Source organism: Colossoma macropomum, unplaced genomic scaffold (assembly GCF_904425465.1).
Source record: "Colossoma macropomum unplaced genomic scaffold, Colossoma_macropomum, whole genome shotgun sequence".
NCBI lineage: Eukaryota > Metazoa > Chordata > Actinopteri > Characiformes > Serrasalmidae > Colossoma > Colossoma macropomum.
The window spans coordinates 20,091,624-20,104,247 of NW_023494793.1; the positions used below are offsets into that span (position 1 = coordinate 20,091,624).

At 40.6% G+C, this 12,624-nt stretch overlaps 1 protein-coding gene across 2 annotated transcripts in view; it reads right to left on the minus strand.

Annotated features, from left to right (window-relative positions):
* Positions 1 to 3,298: 3,298 nt before the first annotated feature.
* Positions 3,299 to 12,624, minus strand: part of sema3b (sema domain, immunoglobulin domain (Ig), short basic domain, secreted, (semaphorin) 3B) — a 63,637-nt gene continuing 54,311 nt past the window's right edge. For both annotated transcript variants that reach the window (XM_036578768.1, XM_036578769.1), the window contains exons 8-18: positions 12,357 to 12,499; positions 12,061 to 12,175; positions 11,135 to 11,204; positions 10,822 to 10,966; positions 10,248 to 10,467; positions 9,737 to 9,825; positions 8,375 to 8,416; positions 7,351 to 7,508; positions 6,608 to 6,663; positions 4,544 to 4,683; positions 3,299 to 3,811 (exon numbers count right to left, since the gene is read on the minus strand). In XM_036578768.1, coding sequence (XP_036434661.1) covers positions 3,338 to 3,811; positions 4,544 to 4,683; positions 6,608 to 6,663; positions 7,351 to 7,508; positions 8,375 to 8,416; positions 9,737 to 9,825; positions 10,248 to 10,467; positions 10,822 to 10,966; positions 11,135 to 11,204; positions 12,061 to 12,175; positions 12,357 to 12,499 — 1,652 coding nt within the window. In that variant the 3' untranslated portion in view covers positions 3,299 to 3,337. The remainder of the gene's footprint in view (positions 3,812 to 4,543; positions 4,684 to 6,607; positions 6,664 to 7,350; positions 7,509 to 8,374; positions 8,417 to 9,736; positions 9,826 to 10,247; positions 10,468 to 10,821; positions 10,967 to 11,134; positions 11,205 to 12,060; positions 12,176 to 12,356; positions 12,500 to 12,624) is intronic.

Genomic DNA, 12,624 nt, shown 5'->3' on the forward strand with positions numbered 1-12,624 from the left:
AAAACTGGCATAGCCATTCTTTACATCATAAAGCATTATAAATAGCACACGACAATCCACCATCTCCAACCCAAGACACTCTTATATGCATGGTTCCAAAAGCAACCCAAAAAAAATGATTTGATTATCTTACAAAGTCATTCTCTTATCGCTGACCCTTGTACAATGTCAGAGGGCAACACCCATAGTGGCCACAAAGGGGCATCCTTGGCCAGTGCACTCTGCTCTAATGGCCTCTCCCACACTTGCAGTCCACACTTGCAGTTTTGTGCATGTTTGGACATGTTCTAAATTCAGAAATCCATTACGTAAGTGTACAAAAACTGCTAATGTGGACTTTGGGACATGCCAGAGTGGGGAACTCTGGTTCCGGAGGGCTAGATTTCTGCACAATTTGGTGAATTTCCAGCTTAAACACACTTGATTCAATTCATAGTTTTATTGCCAGGTTTAGGCCAGTGTTTCAGCAGGGAAAATTCCAAATGGTGCTGGACTCCAGTGCTCAGTTGCCCAATCCTGCAGTAAGATCACTGATTTTCCAGCTGCTACTCTCACTACACCGAGCCAGTGCTACTGTGCCCCCTAGTGGCCATACCAGAATCCATTAGTTCCACTTTCAGGCCCTCAGCTTTGGACTCAGTCCCCTGTTCCCACTCACACTTGCCAAAACCTCAAACTCCGAGGGGAAATAACAGAATTTGGCATCAAATATTTGTAACCGCAGAGGCTGCTGCCAAATAAGATAACATTACATTTCTGCCTAAGCGTGGCCCTTAACTGTATATGAAACAGGCACTACTGACTAAAGCCAGTGTGGTCTGAGGGATGAGATATAATTCATCACCAAAAGCAACTGAAATCACTTACAGTGATCCTCCATCAGCAGAAAAGGCTGGTGGGTAGATGTTAACAGCACTGTAATATCAGACTTTATTTTACTTTGTAATTCATTATTGCTATTACTACTACTTGATATATTATTAATACTGAATTAATTTAGAACTTATTAAAGCACATACTATCATGACTGTTGGTGCAGTGATATTTCAAAGCCAGAAACATGCACACAGGTCTAAATACACACACTCACACCCACACACACACACACACACACGCACCTAGACACAAACGTATGGGACCACACACAATCATCTTGTCTTACCAGCAGATTAATTGTGGGTAAAATCTCTGTTTTTCTATTATAACTCAAATTCTTTACCCACATCCTTTCATTGTCCCATACTGTCCCTCTGTGTTGATGCTATGTCTGATACTGCCTCTTTCTGCACAACACATGTCATCAAAAGGCAAGACAAAACTAAAATATAAGCAACAGCTTCCATTTTCTATCCCCAAAGGCTTCAATCTGAAATCTCACCATGGTCAGTACCTCTCAGAAATTTGTGATTTGTGTGAAGTGGGAAGAAAAAGCTGCCCTTAAAGTTTTTGTCCAGCAGGTTGTTAGTGAGCAGCTATGTGTCAAAGCCAACCAGTCTTGCATTGCAAAAACTATTGCAAAAGTGTTTAACCAGGAATGCGCAGTCAGAATATAAATCGGCATAAATCGGAATCGACAGATTTTTGCTCAAAATAAGCAATCGGCCAATTTATAATTTTGATTTTGGCTAATCTGTGTTGCAGTTTTACATAGTAGACATAAATAACGTGAGCCAGGTAAAGGCACTCACATTGTATTTGAATACTGCTGCTACACCTACACTGTAAGAAATAAAGGTTCTGTGCAGGTACATTTTTCATTCATCAAGGTACAAACAATGTAAATGTACCTCAAAGGTACAACAGTGGTTTTAGGGTCTATTTGTGAACCTTGAATAAGTTTTTCCAGGTGAAAAAGTACATATTTGTATCTTTTCATAACCTAATGTTTTAAAACAGAACAATATAATAAAAAGCCTGGAGATGAGACGGGGTGTGTGGAGTTAATACAACTTAGAAAATATAACTTTACAGTTTTTTACAAATACAGTTTTGATTTCCCTTTGTTTCTGGTCGGATACCTGCGGATACCAAACACCTCAGGGCAGCTTTAACAGGGGGGTGACAGGAAGCTAGTGGTGGAGAGCAGTGGGTGGAACAGATGGAGTGGTTTAACACATAGTGGTTCAGGGTCACACTGAGAGAATATGGAGGATAGCAAAGTCTAACTCTACAAACAGCACAAAGCACTAACACACATATAAAAACACATGAGAGAAATATACAAGAGAGAGTGTGTGTGTATGTGTGTGTGTGTGTGGTGTACCAAGACAATGCAGGACAGTTTGTGTGTGTGTGTGTGTGTATGTGTGTGTGTGTAACAGTTCGTTGTGCATGGTTTGAATATTCCTCCATTTGGAATCTTAGCCAGAATGAGACAGTTTGTTTGTAATGACATCATCCTCGTCTGTAGTTTCTCAGCTGGGTTTTTGTCTTTGTAAAGATGCCCACGCAAATGATTATTGCATTAGTTAGTATGTGTGTTTGTGTTCAGCTTAAAGGGAGTGTTTACATAGTGTGGCTGTTTTTGTACCATTTGGGTGTGTATGTATTTCTGTGTGTGTTTGTGTGTGTCCATGTGCACTGTGCGTGTTTGTGTGCATTTATGTCTGATTAGGTATACTAGCAGTCCTTCTGAGTAGGAATGGTTAAAGTGGATGACCACATGATAGAGTTTATGAGGCAGCAGGGAGGGCAATGGGGATAATAGAGTGTAGAGGACCAACGACCATACACATGGAGTGGACAGCATGGCGCTATTGACTTCCATTTTTGCTAGCGAGTAGCCGTAGGGATGCATCGAAATGGGAACTGTGAGCCATTGCCTCATATTTTTTATATACATGTCTACCAATGCTGATACCAATGTCAACCAATTACCTTGTCAACCATGTCTTTTAAATATCACCAGATAACTTCTGTGCGGAAGAAATACCTGACTGTATATGTAACTTGTGCTCCGTTAGTGGACAAGGGTGCAGATGGGGTTAAAAATGATACTGCAAACAGCCACAAGAGGGCGTCAGAGACATACTGGCTTCACTTTTCAACTGCCAACCATCCACTGATGTATACAGTCATTGGTAGGGACAGGCAGAAGGGTCTATAGGGCAGTGAAATGTTAAGCAAGAAGGGACAAGGGCAGTAATGGGGCAATGACGTGTGGTAAACTGGACAATAGGAGTGATAGAAAGTTGTCGATGGAGTTATAATGTATAGAAAAGTTGTGTTAGATGATAAATAGTCACTAAATGAGATGTGTGCAGATTTGTCCGACTCCAGTGATCTCTCTCTTTTTTTCTTTCTCAGTCTCTCTTCCTCCCACTCTCCTTATCCCTTGTTACTCTCCTGCGCTCCGAGGCGCTCGGGGGGCGGGTCTTCCATCATGTGTTCTGCGGTTCCGCCCCTTTCTCACCTCCTTTAGATGCTTCCACTTTTTGTGCGTTGACTGAAGGGGGTCAATAGGTGGTGCCTCGTTAGCTGGCTCTGAAATGCCTTTGGATGACTGGCCGTGCTTACGTGACCACACCTGCTCACAGATCTGGTCAACCGTGCTCAGGTTGGGGTGATCAACCAGCTGCATGAAGTCTCTGTACCACAGCTTCTGATTGGTGGAGGACTGTCCTTGGCTGTGGACAGGGCTGTGAGGAGGGGCAGGGCCTGTAGATGGCACAACCTCAAGTGTGATGCCCAAGAGAGTTTGGGTGAATCCGTGCTCCATCGCATGGCACTGGTACACACCCCCGTCTCTACGCACCACGCGCCGCAGCAGCAAGCCACGGTCCATCTGAAGTACGCGGTCGTCCAGACGCACCTGCAAATGCAAACAGAGGCACAGACAGGTTTGTTTTTAAACACTGTCAGGATATTGGGTTATACATATGTCCTATATATTTCATATATACAGCGCTGTGCAAAAGTGTTAGGCAGATTTAAAAAAGCTATTCAACTGGACAGTTTGTGTTCATTTATTTGGAAAAACACATATGCCAGAATAAATACAAATAACATTAATACAATAAGTAGCAATTTTTGTCATTTTTTTCATTTTTAACATACTTCGGAAATATTAGATACCCCTTTACATTGGGGGTAATTTTTAGGAAAACAAAGGCATACACATAGACACACACACACACACACACACACACATACGCACACACACACATACGCACACACACACATACGCACACACTCTCACACACACACACGCATTGAAACTAGCATCACTTCTGGGTTGGAGCAGCCAGACTGATAAGTATTGAGAGATAGAAGATCATTAATTAAAAAGAAAGCAACAGATTTATCATTTCTTATCAACCCTGTCTTGCCTCTTTCCAGTATTTCACTTTCCATTTCCCTCTTTCACTCACATTATTGCACTTGTATTTTATTCTTTATTCTTTCTTTCTTTTTTCTCTCACTTATTCTCTATTTTCCTCTGTATTCACCTTCACTACCTCTCTCAACCTCTCTGTCTTTCTTCCTCTCTTTGTCTTCTTATCTCCCTCATCCCTCTTTCCACTCCTGTGTCTGTCTCTTTTACCTCCTCTCGTTGGTTGTTGGGGTGTCTCTGGTAGGTCCAGGTGACCTGAGCCTGCAGTGATTTGGGAATGCACTCCAGGAAGGAGCTGCTGCCCTCCACTGCATACAGCTTCTTCTCCAAAACACGCTGTTTCTGGTGATCTGCAAAACACATCATGGAGTATTGTTAGCCCCTTTTCCCATTGTGGATCCTATGAACATTCATAGTAATGAATTATTCTCTAGTAATATTTATTCATAAATTACTTTGCATGTTTTTTTATATTAAAGTTCTTGTAGTCTGACGGTACGTAGACAAAAATAGTATAATGTCCGGAGCAACTCTGTAAATATAAACACTTAGGCAGCATAGTAGCCACTGCACCTTATAGTACATCCCTTACAGTAAGTGTAATAGTACATCTTCATTAAGAGGGAGGTTACACCAGTCTAATCAATTGTGAGACACTGAATAAATACACAAATACATTAGAGCCCAAACAAACACAGTGTGAAATGTTACCAACTTAATTCCAAAGATATTGGGACAGTACGTGAAATGCTAATGAAAACAGTAAGCAGTGATCAGAAAATTCTGTTTGATCTGTATTCAATTAAAAATGGTACAATACACAATATTTCATGTTTTACCTTATGAACTACTTTTTTTTGGTAAATACATGCTCATTCCAACTGGCGACTTGTCCAGGGTGTATCCTGCCTTCTGCCCAATGACAGCTGGGATAAGCTCCAGCACCCCCCACAACCCAGAAGGATAAGCAGTTTAGATGATCCAGTGGTGAGCCTAGACCCATCCTTGTTCATCAAGGACTAGGCCTTTCCTAGACGCTTCTTTTAAATCCAAGCATATTTATGATGTTCATATGATATTAAAATCGAGTGTTATATTATACACCCAGCTGTTATGCCCTGTCTTTCTCTTTCTCTGTTTTACTCTTCCTTGTGCTTTTTGTTGTTATTTTGGTATTTTTTTTGGTTTGCTCCTCATTTGTCCTGCCCTGTCTTCAGCCCTCACTTGTTTCTCATTTCTAGCCCTGCCCTTGTAAAGTGTTCTCACGTGTTTCTTGTCTTGAGTGTTTGTATAGATACCCCTTTGTGTCTTTGTTCCCTAGCCAGCATTGTTCATGGTGTTCCTGATTCCCTGCTTGTGTTTCCTTTGTATTTATCTAGCATTAGTGTTCTCAGGTTTTCACAGTCTGTTTGTTCTTAGTTTTCTGTGTTACAGAGTTTTTGTTTTTTTCTTCATGGATCCCTGTAATGTTTATTTACCTGCTTGTTATCTGGATGTTCCCAATAAAGACCCCCACATTACACATCTAACAAACCTGCCTAAAAAAATGCTGATCAGACCTATCTGAGAACTGCCTGTCCCTAATATTCTAAGAAGCACGCATGATTGACATCCCTCTGTCCTGGACTGCCAGCCTGCTACACCACGGAAGCAAAGAAAACACTAAACAATAGTGGAGGATAATGAGTGAAATGTGGTGTACATATACAAATGGTGTTGTAGACTAACATTCTGTGTCCAAGGCTAATAATATGATCTAGATTCACATGGTGACTCTTAAAGAAGGCAAGATTTTTATTCACTTTACTGCTGTGCATCCAGGTAGGCTGGCATGGCTGGTTGGACATATGGACATACAAACAAATGGACGACAGCTTGATAGCTCAGTAATGTGTAATAGGTTAGGTTTTGGTAGGTGGTTGGCTTTCACTCGCAAAGTTTCACAAACTCAAACACAGAGAAACAGTGGGGTAACAAAGCTGTGTTAATGCTGTGTGAGTGGGACAAGCCACATCAGCCTTGTGACCGGTGGGGTTTGTATTTACACAAGCTTTACTCAGAATTAGGACCACTCACTTTATATCAATAGTGGAGAATTTTGGTGAAATACATTGGTCTTTAATTGAACATTAGAAAGCTTAGCATACTGTATGCTTTGTACATGTACACTGTGCACCCACAATAGCAAGATTAACCTGATTAGACATAAATCATGGATGTAGGTTTCCTGTGGCTTTAAAGCTGATATGCAAATATAATTAAGAAAAAAATCACCTCCTGAGCAGAGTGTGTTAGGATCACCATTCCTTACATCCTGGCGACGGAACCGCCTACAGTAACACATACACACACAATGAGTTAATATTTCACACAGAAGTGATGAAAATGATCTTAAACATTACAGCAACAGCAGCATATTGCCAATTGATATGGTACGTACAATACATGTGTCACAATTTAACTATATCACAATTCATCACAAATATTGTAATTGGATGGTTAAAGCTCAAAACAAAACTTAAAAAAGGGCAAATTTAATTACATGTTATTGATACCCTGAACAACAAAGAACGAACCAGTAACATGAATACAGAACTTGAATATTTAATGTTGACTTTTTCAACTTAACAGATACTATCGCAAAAACTATACTCCAGTCTCTGGTTTCCTAATAAAGTCAAAGTGCGTCTGCACTTTTTTTAAACACCACAGGAGCTGGTCCTATTTCTGACATGGTGAATGTGCAGCAAACAGCAAGCTAAGGAGATCTTATTCACTGGCCTTTCAAAGCTACTACCATCTATAGGCATCAGGTAGATATTACATTGATCAAACTAAAGCAATTGGTATGAATATAAAGATTAATAATAATAAAATAAATAAGTATATGCAAGCGTTCAATGCAAACTATCAAAAAATGAAAATTGTGCAGCAATTAATCATATTATCATTATGGTTTTATCAAGAATTAAGCTGGTGCAATTTTAAAGTTACACAATGGTCCTGCTGTAGCGCACCGTTTGGTGTTGGGCAGGTAACGCGTGCATGCATGTCCATCCCAGGCGCAGTAGGGGTCTCGGGCCAAGCAGCACTCAGCACATGCTTTACCGTACATACTGCAGCGATGCAGAGGCACCTGAGCAAGCCCTGTATCAGAACCCACATAGAGCTGTTGCTGCAGGGAGAAAGAGAGAGAGAGAGAGAGAGAGAGAGAGAGAGAGAGAGAGAGAGAGAGAGAGAGAGAGAGAGAAAGTCAAATGAGCTTCTTTATCTGTTAAATTACTAAAATGAGGAATGGACAAGGACACTCAAGGGCACACTTTCATTAGTTAGAAATCTAATCTGGAAATCTAGAAAGCTCCCAATCTTGTTGTGGTTTGATTGCCTCTTTTATCTTAGATCTTAATCGATGTAATTTCTTGCAGTGTTCATTTAGGGAAATATTTTCATGTAGCTTTTTTGGGGTGGAATTGCTGATGCTGCTGTTATCATGTTATTGTTCAAATGAGAAATCACCCCAGTGTCATTACTCTCACTATACAAACACCAACCTCTATCAATACCTTTTTACGGCCCCTGAGCAGTGACTAGGGGGAGAGAGGAGGTTCATCTTGCAAGACATATAAACTTCTATGAACTTCAATTTAAAGGAATAGTTTGGTAAAAAATCAAATCTACTCATTCTTATCCTTAATTCAGATGAAACCAAGGGCTCATGTTTGGTTTGTTCAGCCCAGACATGTTTGGTGTCTGAGGTTCTCCAATGTAGAAAGCAAGTAATAAAAGCTTATACCTCACTAAGTGCCATCTCACACTTGCTTTAAACAAGCCAAGTCAATCTACAAAAATTGACAAAAGTACAGGCAAATTTCAGTCTCCAGCTGTACTGCTGTTTTTAGCAATATGATGTTCTTTGGTCCGTTTTCTTCAAGCACACTGCTTAAGGTCGTAGGTTAAGGAAGACATCAGAAGAGGACTCTTGAAGCTACAGACATGCTGTAAGTTATTAAAGAACTGCATCAAGAGATGAAGGCAACTTACTCGTTTGGAGGAGATCTGCATGTTGATGATGGATGAAGAGTCCTGAAGAGAGAGAGAAGAACATGAAGCTGTGTTCACACACATGCTGACCTTGAAGTATAGTTGGTCTGCAGCCCATGTGTCAAACACAAGGCCCGAAGGCAAAGTCAGGCCCGTGGCACAATCCTATTCGGCCCGCATCGCTTGTGTCACACCCAAAATCAAGCTGCATGCGCACATATAGCAAGAGAAAATTATAATGCCTTCTTTTCCACTGAAGAGCTTAATGGTTCTAACATTAGCTTAGCCCAGCAGGCTACAGTTCAAAACACTACTGAAGAGGTTCGATTTTGGCTTTCTGTCACTCCCAACCCCAGTCAGTTGACTCAGACATGAGTTTCTATCATCTGCACTTGTAACAGCAGAGCACTACTTAGTCAGAAGCAAACCCGTATTGTGTTTGGATCTGTAGCGGAGTGCTGCTAAAAAGGAGAGAGGAGCCAACTTAGCTTAGCTAAGACGGTACAGATCCAGAGACCACAGAACACATGATTTGACTCCCTCAAAAATGAGTCATTATCATATAAACTTGCACCAGCAAAGCTTCTGTTATCCAGAATCAAACCCATTCTGTGGTGAACAGAACTGTTAGCATGCTAAGCTAATGCTAACAGCTCCTCTCTCCTAGTTAGAAACACCGTTTAACATTTAGTAATTGTTGTTAAATTGATAGTTTCACATTTATTGATTGAGAGTTGAAAATTGTGCACTGCTTTCATTGATTTGGCAATTGCGTGAGTGAACTTAACTTATTTTAACTGTTTTTGATTTAGAAATAACTCAGGATGGAGTGGCACAATACCGACCAAAAAGCTAATAGCTATGTCATAATGTTATCCCACTGAACAGTTCTGTGGCAACAGGCACGGGTAACTAATTTAGAAAACCATGCACCCAGGCAGCCAACAATTATCAAGGGAAGCTATTCACGTCACACTAAAATGCAATGTTAAGTTTAACAGTGCATAGCTATGAAATCAAAAAACCTCCAACCTACAAAAAGCACAGGTCTTTGCAGTGGTTAACATATTTATATTAATAATATTATTTTTATCAGTTGCAGTTAAACAATCTTGAAATATCTACCCCTACTAATCATGTCCGGCTGGGTGCTAAATTTTTTGTTAGGGGCTGCATGTTTTATAGGCTCTAAATATTGAGTGTAAAGACCTAGTAAATATTTCTTAATTAAACTTTGTGTGTGTTGTCTTGAGAAATCATTTTAGATATAAGCATTATAAAATGCACATAATAATCATTATGATACTACTGAATATTGAATGTTATCATGATACATTTTTCCAGCATATCTCCAAGGCTCACCTTGAAGACCTGCAGCTCCTCCAGGAGCAGCTCTGTGTTGCTCCAGCCTCCCTTGGGCACAGAGATCACCTTCAGCACTGTGCCAACATCTACCAAAAGATATGAACATTATAGCCCAGAGGTTTGCAAACAACAAAATACAAAGAGACAGAAATGAGATGCATCCCACACCCCAACTGATATAGTGGTATTCAGATTTACTAGTTCAGTTTATCGCTGCCATACAGTTAATCAATATTATTAATATTGGGCTTTCCAGTAGCACTAATATGTTTTACTCTGTCATGACTCATAAATTTTGAAAATGTCTTGCTCTTACACTGTAAATTCAAATGTTAAGGTTTTAAACAGCTTTTTTAGCTGAGCTGTCTCCCTCTTGGGAATAAACTGACTGCAACATAAACTTTAGTGTTCAAGACTGTTTGATGTCAAGCTTTCCCAAAATAGTTTGAAAAACTAGGTGTCATCAAACTTGATGAGCACAGTAAAACACAGACAGATGCTCTCTGACCTGTTCCGATGAACATGACGTCATAGTGACCATCAGCTGCGTTGACGCGGTCCACTGCAATCTGTGTGAAGCTGTAGGGAATTCCAGTGCGCAGGAACAGCGGGCGGCTCCCCAGCGGCATTACTGGGTTATACATTAGTGGATGATGACGTGCAAACTGGATCACGTTGTCTGGGAAGCCCTTAGTGGACTCAAAACTGCCAAACGTCTTACTTGGACACTAAGCAAGAAGCAGAAAGTGGGCAAATGTGAAAAAGATAACAGGGAAATGAACATGTAAAAAGAAAGACTACACTTTATTTGGATAGTCCCTTATAGCTAATCTACAAATGCTTAAACTGCAGAAACTAGTTGGTGAAAGTCAGTTCATTATCAATGACATTAGGATAGTGTTAGGATTAGGATTAGGATCAGGGTTAGGGCTAGGATTAGGGTTAGATTTAGGGTTAGGGTGAGGGTCAGGGTCATGGAGGAGGATCTATATAAAGCATCTACAGCGGACCATTAAATCCCCATGTTCCTGTTCAGTGCTCAATGCTCTAACTGTAATTTCTCGTTACAGTGAGGAGCTCACCATGCCTGGTCGCGGGTAAGGGACTTTGCCCTGGTAGGGCACCCACTGATAATTGGGTCCTTCTTTATGGGCAAACGGCCCCAGAAACGCCCTGCGGATGTCATTCATAGTGTACAGACACACGGCTGAGCCTCGGAATACACTACTGCAAGAAAGAAAGACACACACGCTCTTAATACACTGCTGGAAGATTAGCAGAAACACTTTATAAAGGAGACCAATAGCAAAAACTTTATGAAGTACGATTTCATAACATGCCTTGGGCATATGTATATATATAAATAAATAAAGTTCAGAGTATTGACCCTCTGACCTGGAAGTGGAGAAGACAGTGTAGACCAGTGGATTCTTCCTATCTCGGGTCTGCAGCAGGAACACGTCCCCTAAAGGGTGATACTAGGGTCAAAGGTCAAGCAAATATGGCCTCAAGTGGTCAGAGCTTAAACTGACACAAGGGACTCTCTTGGGTGAGTGTATGTCTGAGAGGAGCTTATGCGTGTGTGTTGTTGTGTTTGCAAAGTCTATGTTAAAAATCAATCAGATTTAAGTTGCATAATTACTTTAAACAGCCTCAAATGCAAATTACTTTGGGCCCACTAGCCAGGTGGTCTTCTCCAACTAGTTTGTTCAGTTTAAAAAAATTGGGGAAAAAGTGTCTGATATTTTTTTAAAGTATGAAAACTTCATAGTTTACATGTATACTCATATATATCCAAAGACAGAAGTTAATTCTGCATTCTCAGTGGGTTTGTTTGATTTTTCTTTTGCTTTCTGAATTTACATGGTATCTACTGCTATATCGTGAATGAAACCACAAAGGCAGATTAAACTAAGTACCAATCTAAATTAGAACAGTAACTAAGTTAGTTATTTTATAATGTTCTTTCTTTTTTTGTTGTTGTTTTTTCCGTTTGATTTTAATGTTTGGTTACCAGCTACAGTGTGTGGTGAGTGAAGCAAGTTCATCAGATGTAAAATATGGCTGCAGAAAAAAAAAATGATGTGGGGGTCAGATTAAGGATAAATTGTAAATATGTAAAAGCCCTTATGAAGCACAGGCCAGTAGATTACCACTGTAGTTTACCCCTGTTTACTAAACATTTGGATTTTGTCATGATTACTTCATATTGTTTGTTATTTCAAATGAAGTACTATAAATGTGTGTGTGTGTGTGTGTGTGTGTGTGTGTGTGTGTGTGTGTGTATGTGTGTATGTGTGTATGTGTGCGCGTGTTCTTACTGAGCTCATCAAAATGTGTCTCGCTGCCTTCGTTGCCCGGCACAGAGCAGACGAGTCGAGTCTTCAGAAACGTCGTCCACTTATTCACCAAACTTCTCTGTCCTCCCATATCATTCTACAGCACACACACATACATGCTAGACTTACAAACAAGGCCACACAGAGCTGATTCAACCTCTTTTATTGTTTTGCTTGTGTCTTCTTAAGAACTCAACCATGACCGAATCGATTCTCATTAGCCAATCAGTGCTTAGCTCCGCTGAAGTCAGAGTAAAGCTGCTGAGCTGGCTGCTTACCCGGCACAGCTGGCCAATCCGAGCGTAGGTGACCTTGCCAAAGCCTTGAGCTTCGACGGCCGTTTCTCGGAAGAAGAAGAAAACTTTATCGTCATCAGGGTTTTCGCTCTCTGGAACTGCAAAAGCGCCAACAAACTTCGGTTCTGGAACACACACACACACAAATCCATGTAACAGATGTTGAGCTGGACGTTGGAGCATCTTCCGGTATCAGCAGCTTAAATCACTTAAGGACCTCAGTTGCAAGCACTTCTTGGAGCTCTGGAAC